The sequence below is a fragment of the Amblyomma maculatum genome, chromosome 10 (genome assembly GCF_055883805.1).
Source record: "Amblyomma maculatum isolate TAMU_Amacu chromosome 10, ASM5588380v1, whole genome shotgun sequence".
In the NCBI taxonomy this organism is placed as follows: domain Eukaryota; kingdom Metazoa; phylum Arthropoda; class Arachnida; order Ixodida; family Ixodidae; genus Amblyomma; species Amblyomma maculatum.
The window spans coordinates 97,968,986-97,988,765 of NC_139353.1; the positions used below are offsets into that span (position 1 = coordinate 97,968,986).

At 45.2% G+C, this 19,780-nt stretch overlaps 1 protein-coding gene and 1 long non-coding RNA gene across 3 annotated transcripts in view; both read right to left on the bottom strand.

Moving 5' to 3' along the window:
• The window catches only part of LOC146177082 (uncharacterized), an 89,193-nt gene extending 87,375 nt beyond the window's left edge, over window positions 1-1,818 (bottom strand). Inside the window, exon 1 of the long non-coding RNA XR_014701257.1 lies at window positions 1,628-1,818. This is a non-coding gene — a long non-coding RNA (uncharacterized LOC146177082). The remainder of the gene's footprint in view (window positions 1-1,627) is intronic.
• Window positions 1,819-5,632: 3,814 nt separating this feature from the next.
• On the bottom strand, window positions 5,633-16,248 carry LOC146177083 (cystatin-2-like). Of its 2 annotated transcripts, none has more exons than XM_084583096.1 (4): window positions 16,066-16,248; window positions 10,403-10,648; window positions 9,813-9,911; window positions 5,633-5,823 (listed from the first exon to the last, which is right to left on the bottom strand). In XM_084583096.1, exons 2-4 carry the CDS (start codon window positions 10,607-10,609, stop codon window positions 5,743-5,745), a joined length of 387 nt encoding a protein of 128 aa, XP_084439222.1. In that variant the 5' UTR covers window positions 10,610-10,648; window positions 16,066-16,248; the 3' UTR covers window positions 5,633-5,742. The 2 variants fall into 2 exon arrangements, with proteins under 2 accessions (XP_084439222.1, XP_084439221.1); XM_084583095.1 differs by having other exon boundaries at window positions 10,403-10,629; window positions 16,066-16,247.
• Between the last annotated feature and the right edge of the window lie 3,532 nt (window positions 16,249-19,780).

Here is a 19,780-nt window from a genome sequence, read left to right on the forward strand (position 1 = left end):
TCTTTTCCTTAATATCAGCTGTACGTTTGGTATTCTGCTCTCGTTTCATTGCTGGAGTTGATATTGATATCCTCCCCGGAGGGCGAACGCTTTTAGTACAGTTGTCAGCGACCTCGGTATTACTTTATTGGCAACATAAATTTCACACATGGTGCGGAAATCCTACAAATGTGTTTCCTTGAACAGGCTTCTGTCCATCTTAGGTCTCCCTATGCCTCTTGCGACGGCAAACCTACATTTAAAAATCCGAAGTTTGCATTGCTTCGTGCGTGGCACCCATCTCGCAGACGTCTTTTTCATCATATTGTATATAGGCCTCCTAAGTAAAAACATTATCAGCTAGTATTCCACTGTATCCATTAAACGTAGACGACCACCTAGTATTTACGCACAGATCACACTTTTTTAAGCACTGATGAACTGACTTCCGACAAACAGTACTTTTTGAATGTGCACATGTAAACACTACTGTCACGCATGTTGGCAGTACCAGCTTACACCATTTATTTCATTAATCCTAGAGCACGTAAAAAGCCGTGAAAAATTAAGTTCTCTTCCGCGGGTTTATTCGATGGTCAGGGAGTTCTGCAGGTTATTTGTGTCACACAGTGTTTATGAACAGGGAAACACAATAAATATCTCAGGCTATCTAGATATAACACTCTTAATGTGGTTTCACATAGGTTCCAGTTGTAAGTAAAACTTTTAAAAAAGTTCCGCTTATAAGTGGAACATTTTTCAAAGTTCCTCTTATAATCAAAGCGTATGTGGAACCAGATTAAGAGTGTGGTATCAAATCCGCCTCAGAGAAACTTACACCCAGAGTAAAAAGAATTGAAACGAGAAATTATGACGACAAAAAAGAAACACGTGACTCTGCCTTAAAATTCGAACAATCTCGGCAATGTGACTAAACGCTGTATAGCATACCTTCTGCCTCTAAGAGCTATCAAACATTTTTGGTCTGGCGAGCAAATAAATACCCTATCAGAACTGGCAACAAAGAAAAGCATCTAAAATATTTTATACTTCGAGGTTTGTCTTGTCCCTGGCAAATAAGATGTGCTGTACGGATTCGAGGTGTCTTGTGTAACGCCCAGACCGATCAAACAGGGCGACGTCTGAAAAAGCGACTCACAGAACATAAATCGCTCACGGGTTCAAAGTCGTCAAATCGTGTTGACCACAGCCATGAATGTATATGTTGTAGACCCTTTACGAGCAAGCAGGTTTTGAATAAAGTTTACGGGGCATGTTGACGCCAGGTTGGGAGGCGGCCAAATAGTTTGGGAGGTGAGAGGTGTGAAGGCCGGAAAAAATGTATCTTGAAATGTTCGACTGAAATTTTTTTTTATTTGTTTCAGATGAGCAAAAAAAGATAAATATTTCTTAATACAACTTTGAATATTTAAGAATTCTTCCTCAACGTTCATCTTATTCTTTAAGAGAAATTATTATTGTTTCAGTGAAAGACCAGACAGTAGCTGTCATCGCCTGATTGTTCCCAAGCTGTCTGATGTCACAAAATGGCTGTGGCTATGACAGTAGTCGTTAGAGGAGGCCTCAAATTGATTTCGTTTGCTTAGCACTCATTATCATGCACTGATATGTAATAGCGTGCACGTACCTTGCGTTTCGCCACCATCTAAACATGGCTTCCGCTGCCGGGATATAGTCTTGGTCGCCTGGCTAAGTAGCCAGTAGTCAATCATTGTCAAAACAGCGGATATCAGACATTAGCGCTGTAATGCAGCGAGCTGTAGGCAGCTCACTGAATGCGCCAAGCTGAACTCAATATCATTTTTAAGTTTTAGCTCGCGGCTTACATGTAACAAAATGTTTGAACATTTCGGAGCGATGAAATCCTTAACGCTGCGGCGTTAAAAGGTCATACCTATAATTGTGAAAACATTATTCAGCGCTAACGAGTAGCAGTTATTATATATGCAGTTTTTGTCTGGTAGCTGAATATGCAGTACTTAGGATTGGTATAGAGTGAAGGCAAGGTGATAAGTAATTTTAGCAAGTCATTTAGCTAGATGTAAGTAGGTTAAGCGAAAGCCCAATATACTTAGGCTTCTTCGTGCGAATGTAGGAAAAAGGGAGCGGAGGACTGCTATGAGACGCTGCCCCATAAACGAGCTACTCCTAAAAGGAAACGCAAGTGACCAACTTTATTTTGCTTTAAAAGGTACACCTAATTAGCGTAAATGCTAACTTGTTTAGTGTAATTACATAGCAAGGAATAGCAGTAGTCAGTACATGGGCGAGCTGCTTTAATGTAGAGGTCCGGTTGACCGAAAAAATATTTGAAATCTGCTATTTGGGACGACGAGGTGACAATATTTAAAAACAGAGCACTGTCGGTCTTTCCCAAATCGGGTGGGCATTAAAGTTAGAGTTTGGTTCAGAGAACAATACCAACATGACGGATTCTGCAGGGGGAAAGAGATATATTAGGAAGCGCTTACTTTCCATGACCCGTTACTCGTGCCGCACAGTTGATGCAGACACCTTTGAAGTTTCCATTTTTCTGTAACACGCGAAACAGTGTTGCCTTAACTTGCGTTTCAAAGTGAAAATAAGATCTACAAATCAAAAATGAACATTATAGAGCATTGGAAGAAATTCTAATATGTAATTATGCTACGTCCTGATTTAAGTGCGAGGCATTTCACACTGTAGAAGAATACGTGCATTGGACTTCAGTAAGATATTCATTGAAAATACTGTGTCACAATTCACCTTAGTTCCACAGTCACCCTGGCCTGCCATGGTAGATAAATGGCTACGGCACTTGAATGCTCTAGCCAAGCGTGCGGGTTTGATTCTGGGCGCCGGAGGCCGCTTTTTGACAAAGGTGAAGAGCAGACGCATGGTAAAGAGCGCCAGGTGGTCGATATTTCCGGAGCACTCGACTGCGCCCTCTCATAACCTGAGTCGTTTAGCGAAGTTAAACAGTATAAACTAATCCCTACCAAACACTACTACTTACTGCTATTTATCTTACTACTATTTATCTTGCAATAACTATCGTACACGTCGCTTTGGTAGCCACTCTGTTCATGCCTCTAGCATTGGCTGGTTTCTTATAAAGGTTTTAATCAATCAGAAAGGCAATATTTGCGCTTTGTCTGTGCGCGGGACCTTCTTGTGGAATATCTGAAGTATTGACACTTAACTTATTTTTCACTGATAAGCCACTTTCCCTTTGCTTGCGTGTCTTTAGACAACATCAGTTGCGACCTGTGACCTGCTAGGTCCTATGTAGAAGCTAGAGCGGAGTCATGGTGATGAATTCTGACTGGCGCCTTTAATTCGCGGTCTTCCTTTAGGCATAAGCCATCGAAATATACAGGCCACATTAATGAACTGTCAAAACAATTTTTATTAGGAGCCATCCCCAGAAAAAAAATGAATTGGGAAAGAGTAAATAGAAAAAAAAAACTAACGATTTTGACGGCGGATGGGGGGGGGGGGGGGCGGAGTGGCTCCGCAAGAGTATGCATAGAGCATCGAATGAGGTAAGGCCTGCCCTGAGGAGTGCAACAAAAACGTACAACTGTGCCATGCATCCGCCGAGCCTTACGAGGCTGACGGAGAGCTGGATGAAAACACAAAGACCAATAAAAATGTACTCAGTGTCATTGCGGAGCGTTCAAAAGCCTTTTAACTCGAAGAAGGCAATGTTTGTGACAACAGTTGCATTTGACAGAAAAAGAATGCCTGCCGCGTATAAGGTGAGCGCATGTCGCTAGCTTTTACTCATAGAAGATCGAGTCTGCTATGTGCGGTAAGAAAACATGGCAAGAAATAAAACGGCCCTAATTTACATTGCTGGATGCTTTTTATGTGCTTTGAGTCCTGAAAGTTTCTTGATTGTATGCTTTACAGCTGACAAACAGCTTACTAGGCACGGTGGTTGCTTGCTATAGACGCTCTAGTTTTACCATTATTGCAAGGTATATAGAAACCGGAGAAATATTTGCGGCTTCCAAGGAGGCATGCGGGCTTTGACTTCGGGCGCACATTACGTGAATTTTATAGCAGGCACGGACGCCAGTGCGATATAAATCAGTTTTGGCGTAGTAATCACTGAAATCCAACTTCGTGTCAACTTCTTTCCATAAGAATAGGAACTCCATGGTGCCGTTGGCATCAATTGCATTCGGTGATATATTCAGGATATAGGTCACTGGCGATAAACGGGTCGATACCCAAATGAAGATCCCGTTCATAAATTGAAGATGCCGCTACCGTCCATGGTAATACTCTTTGGCCTCTTCGTCATAAAAACAATGTGATCAGGTCATGTGAAAATGTAAATTCAAGATACAAAAAAAACAGCACAACGAAGAAAATATTTTTGTTGTGGAATCACTACAGGTTTGTTAAGAGAGCAGATCAAGAAATCAAAAGAGCAGCCTATGGTTTGAAAATAGCAAATAGCTTTGACAATAGCAATTTTGATTGATTGATAAACTTTATTGGGGAAAATTGGGGTAAAGGATAGCGCGTTAGGAAAGAGCAGTAGTCGGCAGTCCTCTGTCCAGGAGTCCATTGGCCTCTGCAGCGGCTCTGGGCCGCCGCACCAGCATGAGCTGATGGTGTGCTTCCGAGTCGGCTAGAAGGCTAGAAATAGATAGCCCTAGAAGAACAAGGCTATCTATTTTAGGCATTATGGGGCTTGCCTTACATCCCCATGTTATGTTGTATAGTGTAGCAGTGTCTCCGCACCAGGCACATTCGCTTTTGTATTGTGTTGGCCATATATTGTGGTACAGGGCTCTGTTGGGATATGTGTTTGTTTGTAGGCACCCAAGTGCGTACTTTCTACTCCTCTCCCTACACGCTCGTGTTGTTTCCCCTTATGTTTCTGGCGTTGTGAAAGGCTCCACGGATGGCTCCGCCGCCCGGCTAGTGAAACCTCGGGTGACGACATCTACTCTAATGTTACCCTCCACCCGAGCGTCGGGGACCCGAACAATTGTGTGTTGTCTACTAGGGTCTGTTCCTTGTGGCCGACCGGCAAGGAACTTTTTTGCTATGCGATGAATCCTGTTTTAGAAGGCTCGACAGGCGGCTTACGAGACCGAGACTATGCAGTAACTGTGTTGTCTTCGGTTTGCTTCCGAGATTGCTAGGGCTATTGCCACCTCTTCCGCTGTGCGGATGCATTTGGTTCGTATAGTTGTTCCGTATATGAGCTTGCCTCGTGAGTTAGTGACCGCGGCTGCGGTCGTCTCTCTGACTGGCTCTGGGATTGCCATCATACGAATCTAACAGATATTTTGACAAAAGTAAGAATATGTATAATCCAGTGCTTTCTACACCACGTTGATCTGTGTAATCTATGAAGTAAATTACAGTACTAGGGAATTGATTAGGCTCAACTAAATATTGAGCGAAGGACTGACACCACGCGATGAATGAGTTGAGAATTTATTTGTGTTTTATTATTTACTTTAAGTAATACTCTTGTTTGGGCGAGTTGGTTCATCTTTGAAAGGTTATGTATACTTGCGCAAAAAACGGGACACAAAAAGGCACACAAACGACATATACGGTGCGCACCGTATATGTCGTTTATGTGCCTTTTTGTGTCCCGTCTTTTGCGCAAGTATACATAACCTATTATTTACTTAGATAACACATTGAAACAAAGAGGAAGGCTGGCCACTGCGGATTAGCGTCTCGCTTTCACTCTATATACAGCAAGTTGACGTCAACGTTGTGAAGCGGCTACTGACATGAAACCTTGGAGACAGAACGCGGGGTGTTTCCGAGTGGGCTGTAAATGACTGCGGTACACGTCTTCGTCCCCTGCGAAAAAGAAATAAAAAATGTCATTAACGATGCTGCAAGACAACAAATATTTTGGCGAACATACATCCATACTGAAGCTTATACGTTGAGTAATTTCATTGTTACTGTCGTCTAATTGCACTGAATGTAATTGATTACTGATGGGCTCTCAGAAATAGACCATATCGATTGAATTCCAAGCAAAAAGAATTTGTTCTGTCATAAAATATTTTCTTGCAATTTTGTAACTACGGAAGGCAAAGGAAAAATAAAGAAAAAAAAATGAATTCTGCATATTTGTTAATAGGCGGCCTTGTGAAGCGAACTGGCGAGAAGGATCCTGAAGGGTTCCATCCCAACCCATCTCACAGGAGTGACCCAATTTGGCTGCCTCCTACATCTCGGCCAAGTGATGCGGTCTCGTGAACACACACAACCTGCTAGAAATTGTGCCTGGACATGCAACATTTAGTAATTTTTTAACAGCGACAGCTTTTACAAATCTGATTCGTAGCTCCAATGCCTTTTGCGCATAGAGAAAGAGATTGGTGTGTGCAGTTTGGGAATGTACGACCTTGAATCGAGTAGAAACCACGTGGCTGCTACAAGGTCACTCAGCCGCCGTCGCGGCGGGGCTGCCGAGGTAACCGCGTGGTCTCTTCTGCCTAGTCACGTAACGTCACAGCCATGGCTGGTATACGCAAGAGCCGCAGCTCGCTCTGTCTAGATAGCCTCTCCACTGCTGTTGAAATTTAAGAGCCGCCTCGGGCCCAGCTGGAACGCTCGCGCATAGGCTTGGGCAGATGCTTCCATAAGCGACATAGGCAAGACGGGTGAGTGCGTTTTTGTTTATTTCTGGAATGTCTGTTAGTTTTGTGGACCCTGTAATCAAACCAAGGACATTTAAATGCCGGTTAAATGCATTTAGATTGTGCCAACGGATCGCAACATCTTTCGACAATTTACCGTCAGGAGTCGTCATCCATGATCCAGGTGACCTCGTGAACTGTCTGCCTCTGAGAGGCTGCGAAGACGACAGACGAAACCCGATCATCCATTGGACGTAGCTCGCCGTGAGGCTGCCGTATAGAGACGACGAGGCGGGTCGAGCGAAGAGTGCCGTCGCTGTCGCTTTGGCTAATTAGGTTTAACATGAATCAATATTTGCCTAATTTTGCTAACGATAACGACGCTAAAAGTGCTCTGGTGTTCTGGATAAAAGTAAATATTGGAGCAATTGAATCGCATGGCCGTCTGCATGCTCCATTTATGACTTATCTTTGCAGCCTGGGTACATGAAGAGCGCGAACTTTATTTAGAACGTCATTGTAGACGGCCGTGTCGAACAAAAATCTCTGCGGCTTTGTATGAAACAGAACCCAGTCAAAAAAAACTACACAACCTTGTCAAAAATACGACAAAACATCCTGTAGTTCTGTCGTAACCATCAGATTTTTCTGTAGTTCTGTAGTACTTTTCTGTAGTTCTGTAGTTTTTCTGTAGTAAAATTCTGTTGTCTGTAGTTCTGTAGCACTTTTCTGTTGTAACTACAGAAATTTCTGATGTTACTATAGAATGCTCTGTTGTCACAACAGGTTTCCCGTCAAAAACCGCACAGAAATTCTGTCGTAACATCAGAAAATTTTCTGTAGTTTTTTCCGGCTGGGAACCTTCTCAAAAGGTTATACTTCTTAAATAAGTTTATTCGTTTGCATTCGATATACGTAAATCGTGAAAAGCAAGGCTCGTACTGGAAGTCGGTTTATCGCTTGGTATTGTTGCAATTGTTACGCCGTACGCGCATTCAAAACGGACTAAGATGTGAGGGTGGCCTGTGAAAGAAGCTCCGGATTAATATAGACATGCGCGTCGATTGCACAAGACACGTACGTTTTAGTATGCCAGCCTTTGTGCTTTAAGGCCTCGGCAGCCGAAGACAGAAACGATCGAGCCACCAGGGCCTGCTATGCCGGTCTGTTCAAATGTGGGGAATTTGTGAGCAATTTTATCCTAATACAGGTAGGGGAAGAGTACTAGTTTTATACGGGGGATATAGATATGCTTCTTGTCTTTTTGTACCTATTTACCAGGTAAAGCTGTTCTGACTAATAAGATTATTTGTGCAGCTGACGTGCCGACTCCCTCTGCTCTGAAAAAAAGATTGCTTTAGCTACACTGAGAGTTATTGGCAGATTGGCAGATGTCAGCACACTGGCATAGGCCTCTTGCTCGTTACAGCTTTACCATCATTGTTTGTTTTTGCGACGACTGTGTTTGCAGGCGTATGCCTCATTAGCTGGGCTGCTATGTCATTCAGAAAAGAAGACAGGCAACTCGTCCATTTTGGGAACGTTTCAACAAGTTAGAACAAATCAGCAGTCATAAGTGTTAAGTATGTCATCGTCTACTAATGTCTCCTTTTCTAGACGATAAACGCCAGCTGATAAATCAAGATGCAGGCAGAAAACTTGTACGGAAAAGAATATTTCAAATATGGTTGACCATGAAGTCGCTTTGAACACTTTAGTTTGTGATTTAGCTCCTTAAATATTTATCCTCGCCAATTTGCAGTCACTGTTCCTTCCGTAAGTGATGGCATATGTTATTCCTCGAAATCGTTCTCCTTTCCACGCATGAAATTTCCGCGCCTGTTTCTTTTAATCAGACGCATTATTACCATCACCACGAATTAGGCAGGGGTTATAAGCAACAAAAGCTGTCCAAAGCAGGAAAAAGTACAGCTTTGTTTCCCTATTATTTCGTATTCCTCGTGCTTCTCCTCGGTTTACAACTTACTCAAGATTTGAATGCTCACAATGCTGCATTTAGGAGTGCTGTGCGGAAGCGTTTTTGTTCTGCTCTGAGTATTTAGTATGTCTCAGAGAACAGCCACCTATGAATTTACTGGCCGCAGCGGCCATGGTTTTATTGATTAAAAAACGACTTGCATTCTGAAAAGGCCTGTACCTCAAACTTGATATTTTAACCGAAAATCGTATGACTTATGCCAAGTAAGGTTTTAAAAATGCATATGCGGGCTCTTGGTGATTGCTTATCTAGTAATTCATTGCAAAAATACTCAGCAAGGTCAGATAAGGACGTATATATATCAGTTCGGGCGTTCGGCACAACATATCTGCCAGAGAAACCTTTTCGAAGCTAACTACTCTCGCTCACGACATTTCGCCTATGTTTCTAATGTGTTGTAAGTATATATTATTTTGACCCTTTGAAATTGCCTCGGTGCCTAGAATCTCATTACTCAATCCCATAGGATCGGAAGGTTTTCCTACATATAATTTTTTTGCACATTAAACACACATTTATATTTTAAGTGTTCAAGCTTGATTTCGTTTCTCCAAAACGTATAGCTGCAGGGGCAGTAGAAACACTGTAGGCAGATTGTCTTGTTTTCCATGACGGTGCTGCGGTCGTTAGGTTTTTTCAGGAGATATAAACGCCATAAGGAAGCGTAGATTTGCGCCCACCGTTATAATAACAGCAGCAGTAATAGAAACAGTCTCCTTATGAAGGATAGCTATAGCTTCAAGAATAGCAGCAGCAACAGTAGATTTGGTTAATTATTGTTTATGGTTGGTGGTAGTGGTAGTAGTAGTAATACTAGTAAGAGTGGTGGTGTTTGGTAGTGGAGGCTGTTGGGGTGTTAGTAGTTCTCGTAGTAGTAGTACTGGTGGTGCACTAATAGTAGTCTTGCCGCTCATGTGCAAGCGCTTCAGTGAGTAGTGTAGTTTATGTCACTCGGTGGAATAGCGCGTTATGCAATGTTTATATTTCGTAAACATTACAGCATATATTGCATTAACAAAGTGGTAACATAGTTCAGCTTGTAGGAAACGCTTGTTCTGTCATCCCTAGGGTATATTGGCAGTGCGCATATGATGGAAATATCAGAGTGCCGTACAATAACTATAACAAAGATTGTGTTCGCCTTAGCTACGTCAGTAGATATGATTGCAGCTAGTGCAGGTCATTACGTGAATATTTACCTGTTGGCTATGGCGATGGCCCCCCGTATCGGAATTCGTCGCTGAACACTCCAAATCGTCGATAGTGAATGTGATCCGATAGTTCACACCAGCAACAACCTATGCGGTTAGAAAAGGAAGAAAGTATTTTTTAAACAAAAACGGCGCGATACAATAATGGTATAGGATGGACTGCAAGAGAGTAAATTCTGAGCATCATAAATGACAGGTGTTTCACGCCTTGTTCAGAAACCCATGTAGCTGCACGTTTATTAATAAAACAACTTTATGGTCGCCGATGCAAAGCCGGCATCAGATGTCAATAGTGGACGCTAGAGGTAGCCCACCTTTCTCTATTTTGCTTTGAAATAAACTTTACACGCATTTATTGTGAGACATGTAATATGTCTAAAGGTATTGCAGTCATGTAGAAAAAGACCGCTAGAAGTCTAAATGCTTGATTAGATTTCAGACATTTGAGGGAATAAGTTACTGCTTTAATTCAACAGTTAGAAAGGGGTTAAAAACTGAAAGACAACGAGAGCTGAAATGAATTACGAAATTGTATTTTGTGGTTAACATCGTTAACAACACCGTTAACATCGACATACCTGTGTATGAACCGTGATCACATCAAGGACTCTCCCTTTGCATTCTTCATTTCTGGCTTGCCAACTGAGAGCGAACCGTGCCATCTCTTCGTATTCCGACTTCTTATCTTCCACGTTCTTCTGGTGCCAGCCGCCAATCATTGCTGAGAATCCGTTGCTCACGAAGAATGTTATGAGTACCGCCGCCAGCCAGAAGGACGAAGCCATCTTGAGTTTCTCGTGGCAATCTGGAATTAATTTTATTTGCTTCGCAGAAAATGTAAAGCTCCGAATTAGAAAGCGAGCCCTGCGCGTTTTTAATTTATGTGATATAAGTAGATTAGTACATACAAGTATCTAATATATATATATATATATATATATATATATATATATATATATATATATATATATATATATATATATATACACAGTGTAATAAGTGGATTACGCGATTCCAACTGCAATAGCTTTACTGCCACGTTGCTACTGCCAAAGCCGGCGTTCCCCAGATCGGGTGCAAGATTCTTCGTCTTCGCGACTTTCTCGTCATTGACAGGTTCGTGTTTTGCTCTTCTCGCAATTCCAACTTTCCGTCCTACAATACTTCCCGCCACAAGACGCCATCCTGGCGGATTAAGGGCAAGACTCGATGACAGGAGCCGTAGTAGGGTTTTAGGCTACCAGTGTCGACAATTACACGTCCTCGGCGATGGAGATCCGCGGAAGGCGTGAAGGGCTCGAGAAAATAATTAACGGGGGAGGTTTGCTGAAGTAAATGATAAGTGTCCTGGTATCTGCTAAGAAGCTTGGTTGACCAGCCTGAACTTGAAGAGGGCACGCATAGCCACTCTAAGGAGTCTTGGCGATAAGCAGGCGGCAGACATTCCGAAGCTGGGCGGTTGTTGCTGATCGTGAGCCGCGATCTGATGGGCGATTTGACAGCACTCTTCGGCATAGGCAGTGGCTTTGCGAAATGGTGTTCATTTCCAAAGAGTTTGGGGGTAGGGGAGGATAGTTTACATGTACAAGAAGGTTCTCAGCCGTACATAAGGAACTAAGGGGCGAGTCTGGCCGTCGTGTGCGCGACAGCATTAAAAGCAGAGGTTATAAATGGCTGTACATGTTCCCAGTCTGCGCGGGTAGCATATATATATATATATATATATATATATATATATATATATATATATATATATATATGAAGCAAAGAAGCCAACAGTCGGCGAGGCCAAGGAAAGCATTGGGGATTATGTTTTATGTCTATTTTTTAATTTTTACTTGGATAATCACAGAAATCAGTAATGCAGTCTGCTTAGGGGAAATATAATTAAACACAAAGTAGAAGAAAAAACAACGTGCCGATGGTGGGGGCCGAACCCACGACCTCCGAATATCGCGTTCGGTGCTCTTCCAACTGAGCTACATTGGCCGCTGTCCCCCCTGCTACTTTCTCGGGTATTAATGTTGTCTGTATACGAACCTTGAGAGTGTTCACCAGCGCTGCCCTCAACCATAGCGGCGGACGTGGAACGTCCTGTCTTACCGCCAGTGTCACGTAGAACGCGATCAAGAGCGAGGGCGAAAGCTGTGCTAGAACCCTCTTACGCTACCTATGGCTTCAAGACTGCCAGAACCGAGACCCCCATAAGCTACAAGCAGATAAATGAAGGGGAAATGAGGGTGCTCGTTATAATACATGAAGGAAAGAAGCCAACAGTCGGCGAGGCCAAGGAAAGCATTGGGGATTGTTTTATGTCTTTTTTTTAATTTTTACTTGGATAATCACAGAAATGAGTAACGCAATCTGCTTAGGGGAAAGATAATTAAACACAAAGTAGAAGAAAAAACAACGTGCCGATGGTGGGGACCGAACCCACGACCTCCGAATATCGTGTCCGGTGCTCTTCCAACTGAGCTACATCGGCCGCTGTCCTCCCTGCTACTTTCTCGGATATTAATGTTGTCTGTATACGAACCTTGAGAGTGTTCACCAGCCAAATAAAAATAAAAAAAAAAGAAAGACATAAAACATAATCCCCAATGCTTTCCTTGGCCTCGCCGACTGTTGGCTTTTTTCATTCATGTATTATAACGAGCACCCTCATTTCTCCTTCATTTATCTATATATATATATATATATATATATATATATATATATATATATATATTGCCAAGTGTCCGGTTGAAGCGCTCAAACATTTCTATAATTTGTGGATGGTAGGAAGACGTCGTACGCTGATAACATCGTACTCATGAAGAAGGGCGTCCATAATGTCTGATAAAACCATGCGACCACGATCACTGACAGTTTTTGGGGTGAAACATGAGGAAATATGATATTCTTAGGTATGAAACTGCGGTGACGTCGCGTGCGGTGGCAGCGGGTAAAGCAGCAGTTTGCGTATATCGAGTAAGGTGGTCGGTGGCAATTATCCACCGATTTCCTGCGAAGCAGCAGGGAAGATGCCATAAAGGTCGATTCAATTGCACCCGAAAGGTCGATCTGGACACGGTAGAGGCTGCAGAGCAGCTGGAGGTTGTGGTGGTGGATTTAGGGGCTGACAGTCAATGCAAGAACAAAGGCGGTGGCGAAAACAGAACGATGTATGCCTCGCCAATAGTAGCTATGATGCAGGCGAGTAAACGTTTTCAACAATCCAGCACGGGCGCACTGTGAATCGTTGTGACAGCTGGCGCAAAGGACGGAGCGGAGATGACGAGGAATTATGAGCAGCCATTTTCGGCCGTCTGGAATATAGTAGCGGCGGTCAACGCAGCTGAAAGCATCTTAGAGAGAAGACAGCCAGCAGAGAGAATAGTGATCATTGATAACATCGAATGGCCGTCCTTATAGGTAAGGGCGAAATTTAGTGATTGCCCAAACAATCGCCAAGCATTATACTTTTCGAATGCTGAATAGTTAGTTTCTGTTTTGGTCACTTCTAACTTACTTAAGCGACAATGTAGTCAGAGAAACCAGATTTTCGCTGAATGAGAACGGTATCGATACCGATGCCGCAGGCTTCCGTGTGCAGTTCTGTTGGAGCGCAGGAGTCAAAATGACGCAGTATCGGAGGGGACCGAGAGGTCGGCGAAGCGTAGTGAACGCTTCATTGCATGCAGGTGGCCAGGCAAACAAGTCGAGGCTCCCAACTGGAAGCTAGCCAATAATTTCGGCAAAATTCTTGACGAAGCAGCGAAGTAAGAGCAAAGCCCTATAAAGCTTCGCAGTTCTTTTACTGAGCGGGGACTGGGGCCTGGGATATAAGAAGAGCGTATTCTGATATATGGTTAAGCTAGGTAGGTTATAGCAGAGAGCTATAATTGATGGATGAGATTAGAGTAGATAGGCATCCCAAGGCCAAGTGGTGTTTTAGCACTCCTTGTGGACGCTCCCTGCCCTCGCCCCTCATGAGGCAAGGAAGGCTTTCGCCTCGAAAAAGCTCCCACTGAATGAGATAGAGTTGGGATTTGGCTAAATCAACAGCTGTGAAAGGTCGGCTCTACATGCGTCATATACAGGGAGCACATGTGCCAGCTAAATGTCATCAAGGCTTTGAAAAATAGTGCATCTTGTCCTCAAGAAATATAAAGATATACTTCAAGAGCGGGCTCTGCTATTGTGCAGGTCCTTTTTTATTAAGTTGATAAATATTAAATAAAACTTTTATAACTTCTAATAGCTTGAGGAAGAAAGTACCCATTCAAAAAGTAGGTCGGATCAAGAAACGGCTTTGTTTACGTGTAGCTACGATTTACGTGCCATGTGCAATTTTTATTGCACCTCTAAAAAATGTCACGAGATGCGAAAAACATCACGTGATTGGGCAGACATTATAGCGCTCGCGGATGACCAATTATGTAAGGAAATTACTTATGTCTGCAATGCTCTTCCGAATGGAGTTGGGTGTTTTACGATGGCTGGTAGAGCACGATGGGTACACACCACATGCGGCGACGATTAGGAGACGTCGAATTTAGAAGTGACTTTGCGAAGACATGCGATTCCTATCAGATATGTGCTCTAATCGTCATATGAACTTGAACGCTCAAAACTTACGAAAAAGAGACTCAGACTTCAGTAAATGTTGCTAGTAGGAAACTTTCATCTCCAAGAAATATTTCATCTTGATGAAAGGTAGTAGCGCACTTGAAGGCACACAGGACAGAGAATAAATAATACAGGACATGCGCGTGTCCTGTGGCATTGTTTCTCGGCTGTGTGCGTCTTCCAGTGCACTGTTATTTCTTATCAAGTTGCAACGGACCATCTAGCCCGTCTTCAAGTTTTTGTTAAAGATTTAATCGCAGTCTTCTTCTGTTCGCTCAGTTTTGTTATGAACGAAACAGGGAAAGAGAACTTGGTTACTTGATCGGCCGTCTGAGAGTGCTGAATTTGCTGCCCTATTATGTGCTATTTTTGTAGTTCGCTGACTTTCTTCGAAGCCAATTAAAAAGGTATGGGAATTGCAGCTTGAATGAAATAACGCAACCCGTTTGTCGCGCCGGTCTACAACTATTTCATTGACAATTTCTCCCTCAAACTATGCATAAAAATTTAAAACACTTTAATTGATACTAATTAACACAAGCGAACGAAAAAATACTGCAGGGCAGCGTAGCCCACTCTCAACAGCTCTCAGTAGATTTCACGGAACTAAGGAGCAAGGTGTTATGGAAAATTTTGATTACATTTAGCTGGAGCCCCCTTATATGTGTCTCAAGTTTGTCTTTGAAGTACGCAGCAGGGACGCGATGGCTAGAGCGATGATAAAAAATCTGTATAAGAACGGTCACGTGAGAACAAATTCGAAAATTACGAGAGACGACTAAAGTATTGAAAGGCGAAAGCCTGAGAAGCCTCAACTTGTCAAGCGTTCCTGCGATCTGCATTCCCACACTTGAACGCGCGCCAAAGAACGCCACGTGACAGGAGCGATGGCGTACCGTACATCCAAACGCACACTTGTCGGAGAAAGTGTGGCAGATACTACGCCTTTCCTCCAGTAGTCTCATCTTGTCTAGCTTTCCTGCCATCTGCGAACCCGCACTTGAACACGCGCCAAGGAACGCCACGCGACAGCCGCCGCAAAAGCGGGACACACTTTCCACCACGGTATGAGCCATTAGAGATTTTCACCTTAAAATATGAAAAATATGTACCCCCGGCGAGGTGGTACCGCGCTTCAATACTGAATGCAGATTTCATTGAGGCTGCGGCGGCTGCTTTTAAATTGATGCGAGAAGCAAGACACGTGTGTTCTGTGCGATTCCAATGCACCTTAAACAACCCAGGCTGATGATGAGGGTGGTAGTGGTTATTTTATTTATATACAAGAGAAAGGAAAAAGATATTTGCCAGCCCCGGTATCTGCCCATGTTTCCAAATATTTCTAATGCGGCGTCCCTCATAACCGAGTAGTCTTAGGACGCTAAATGCACTGTGCGCAAACCGCACAATTCGAACCAAACAAAACTATCTTTAGACTGTTCGTGAGTCTACCTTTTAAAGGCAGTAATGCAAAGCTTGTAATGTGATGAAACATTTTGCGAATAAGTTTCGCTTACGATCAAATCACTATCGTGTGGAATTGTGGGATCGCACATCATACTAGAAAGCATCGAGTAGTCTCACGGAAGAACATTACTTTCCATAACAGATGCAGTCGTTTGAAACTCACCACTGGGATGTAGGGAGCGAGGTGCCAGAGGCTGTCTACGTTCGCAGCTTACTTCTGTGTAGTTAGCGTAGCTGACGTGGCGACGTCTTTTAGAATAGCTGCTTCAACCGTTAGACAGCGAGAGCAGTGCTGGTGAGCGCGGGGGTATGGAAGATCGCCTTTTTGCACAGTTTGAGCATTCTATTGCTGCAATATATAGCGCATGAAGGTATTACTTTCCTTCTATATTCATTGTTCAGCATAATCAAACTTTTACACAACTCTAATAAGAGTGAATTAGGCAGTGAATATATGAATAACTAAACTATCCTGCTGCAGATCCTGCATCCCTAAGCACCAGCATTGAGTATTGCTTGTAATTACTTTTGCTTTTAGCATGACGCATATAAAGAGAAGCTGCACGAGGATAGTTCGCCTACATAATATGCCAAACCCCGAAAACCGAATGATTCCTAAGTACATCAGTCCGCGTCTTCAAGGAATTATGTATAAGGCAGAAATAAATAATGAAGTCAGAAGGTAAAAATAGAATGGCTTGCGTGTATTGACACGAAAGCTCGCTCGTGCGATTCAATACCGTGACATCCGCTCTCAACGCTTCCTTCTGTGGCACGCGCCACCATGTGATCAGTGCTGCAATGCCCTCCGTTCTCTTTCCGCTTCTCTTACTGAACGTTTTCCACATTCGCTCCTATTCTTAGCGCTCCTTATACCGGACGGTCGCCTTGAAACAAGATAATTGAACACAGTATGCGGCGCCTTCTCCACAGGCTACGACGAGATTATTTTGCAGCTTCTTAAAGCTGGTGTTTCTATGTTGTTTCATTTACCATGCGACAAAGTCTACATAGCAGGTGAAAGGCTGAGTAGACCACGTCAACGCCTGCTTTCTGGCCAATATATTTAAAGTTATTACAAATCCCAGTCGAAAAGGGGGCGCTGTGAGCGCGCGAAGCGAGAGGACGTGCAGCGTATCGGCTCCACCAAAGTTTTGGCTGGAGCAACGAAATTTCGACCTCAACCCCATCAAGTCAGCTGCGATTGTCTGCGTGAAATTGGCAGCTACCTGTGGACACCACCCGCACACAGGTGGGACTATTAAGGCATTTTTAGGGCCGATCATCACTTGCGTGTCGTGGCGGCGACGCTAGGCCTAACGGCTGCGCCGCAGCCCGGCAGTGGGTGAGTCGCCCAACAGCGGCAAGATGGCTCAACAGTTACAACGTGGCTACGACCCGGCCACCATGACCTGGTCAGAGATTTCGGGAACGTCTGCGCCTGATAGCCCGGATTCTGCGCCCATCGAGAACGCGAGGCTATTCAAATTGGTTGAACGCCGCTCCCGCAAGCGGAACGCCAAGAAGGCGGACACCAAGTTGAATGACCCCTCAACACAGCAAAACGCTGCTGTGCGGCTGCAGCACTTCACGGCGGGCCCCCGCGTAACTCTGGACCCGTTTGGAAACCAAAGCCGCTTCCTCGGCTTCACCCCGAAGACATTGTCATCATCCTGAAGCCCCGGGTGACCGTCGCTCTCAAGGATGTCTTCCAACATGGCGAGCTGGGAGCAGCGTTCGCGGCCTACCTGGGCACCCAGGCCGCAGCATCGCTCAGCCTCCTCCCCACGTGGGAGCAAAATCTTATCGTCGCAGGCACCCGACAACCGCACGTCGCTGACAAGCTTCTGCGTGATTTCGAAATTGCGTCACCCAAAGGTCAGCTCCCCATGTACGGCCAATTGAAACTCACTGGTGATGTGTGTCGCGGCGTCATCACCGTAGCAAACTACGAGACCAGTGAGTCACTCCAAAACAAGATCCAGTGGCGTGCTGGAGAGCTTGCCGATATCCGCAAGCTTGGGAAATCAAACGTCGTGGCGCTCACTTTTGTGGGCAAAGTGGTGCCGCGATTTATTCACTATAATTCAGAAGTGACCCTTGTACGTGCGTACAAGCGAACTGTCCCGGCCTGCGTGCGATGCGGTACTGTGGGCCACCGGGCGGACACATGCCCCTGCCCGGACAACGAAAAGTGCGGCCTGTGTGGCCAAACGGTGCCGACCGTCGATGGGGTCAAGGCACCTCATGAATGCAGTCCATCCTGTGCAGTCTGCGGGCAAGCCCACCCTACCAACTCACGTGACTGCACGGGAAAATTCCGCCAGCTCAAGGCACCAGGCCCCAAGGCCAAACGCCGTGAGCCCCCAGCAAAACGGCGGCAGCCAAGGCAACAAGCTCCAGGTGGCAATGGCGGAACGCCGCCTGCTGATCCTGCCACCGACATCAAAACGCCGCCTGGGAAGAAGAAGGCGCCTCCACCGCCACCGCCCAGCGGCATGGACAAGCACCACTTCCCGGCTCTTAAGACGGGTGGCGCTGCCGGCGCCCGGGCATCTGCGCCCCAACATTGCAAACAGGTGAGCAGCTGGGCGGGGATCGCCTCCTCTTCTCCCCAGCCCCCCTCTTCCCCACTCACCGTCTCCGCGCTCGATGCGGAATACAAAAAACAGATTGACGTGCTCCGGGCACAGAATGAAATTTTACTGAACAAAATTCAAAATTTAGAATCAAAATTGGCGTCCGCCGCTCCGAGCTCGCAGAACTCGGACGCGATGGAGAGCGACGCGGAGCTCTCGCTAGCCCTCGTGACAGCGATCTCCGCGATGGAGGAACGCTTATCCTCAAAAATGCAATCTATGATAGAAGCCGCTATGGACCAGATCTTCACCAAGGTCATAACCGCCGTACCGGCGGTCGTCTCAAAACACATCTCGGACAACCCCCGCCTCCTCCGTCGGTCGGGGCCCATTAGGGACGTATCCCGTCCTGCAAAATTCAACCGTCGGATCATTGATTCGGACAATGAGGACAGCTGCCCCGCTCCTGCCGCAACCCCCTTGGTGCCGCAGGTAGCTGGCTCTGGGGCAGCCACTCCCTCCTCCTCCCCTCCAAAAATGTTAAATCATGGCGAGACACCTTAGTCAAAGGCGCTCTTCTACCTCCAATTCGGCCACTTCAACATTAATAACACAATGGAACTGTAGAGGCTTTAAGGACCGCACTAAGCGGGCCAATTTCCGCCTCTACCTTGAAACATTCGAGTGTGTACCAGCCGTGGTTGCCCTCCAGGAGCCAGGCCTAGGCGCCACACTTTCAAATTACACGACGTTCCAACAGGATCCCGCGTCTTGTCTTCTCGTACACAAAGCATGCACAGCCAACTTGGTGGATCTCGATCTCCAACTAGGTTATTCCTATGTAATGGTGACAATTCTACCACTCCGCCGCAGGGACCCGCCATTGCATGTACTCAACGTGTACTGCCCTCCCAAACTCAAGCGAGTGACATTCGCGGACCTCTTCAGCCGCGCGCTAAGAGTAGCGGGTCGCGATCCCCTCCTGATCGTGGGCGACTTTAACGCTCCCAGTCAGCTGTGGGGGTATCGCAAGGAGGAGTCGCGCGGACGTAAGTTGGCGGAATTTGCGTCCACGTTGGGCCTCACCCTCCACACTGACCCGGTCTGCCCAACACGGTTAGGAAACTCCGTGACACGGGATACGTGTCCGGACTTAACCTTCACTCGCAACATAAGACACGCAGACTGGCTCAACACCGAGGAAACCCTCGGTAGTGACCACTGCATCCTTAACATTACAATACACACACGCCCGCTCAAACGTCCCACAACACAAGCCCGTATCCCAGATTGGACGAA

Bases quoted from the DNA above. Each gene is read 5' to 3' on its own strand.
- LOC146177083 (XM_084583096.1), bottom strand. From the start codon at position 10,609: ATGGCTTCGTCCTTCTGGCTGGCGGCGGTACTCATAACATTCTTCGTG. The intron at 9,912-10,402 runs GTATGTCGATGT...CTAACCGCATAG, and splicing joins TGATCACGGTTCATACACAG to GTTGTTGCTGGTGTGAACTA. The intron at 5,824-9,812 runs GTAAATATTCAC...TCTTTTTCGCAG, and splicing joins GCCATCGCCATAGCCAACAG to GGGACGAAGACGTGTACCGC.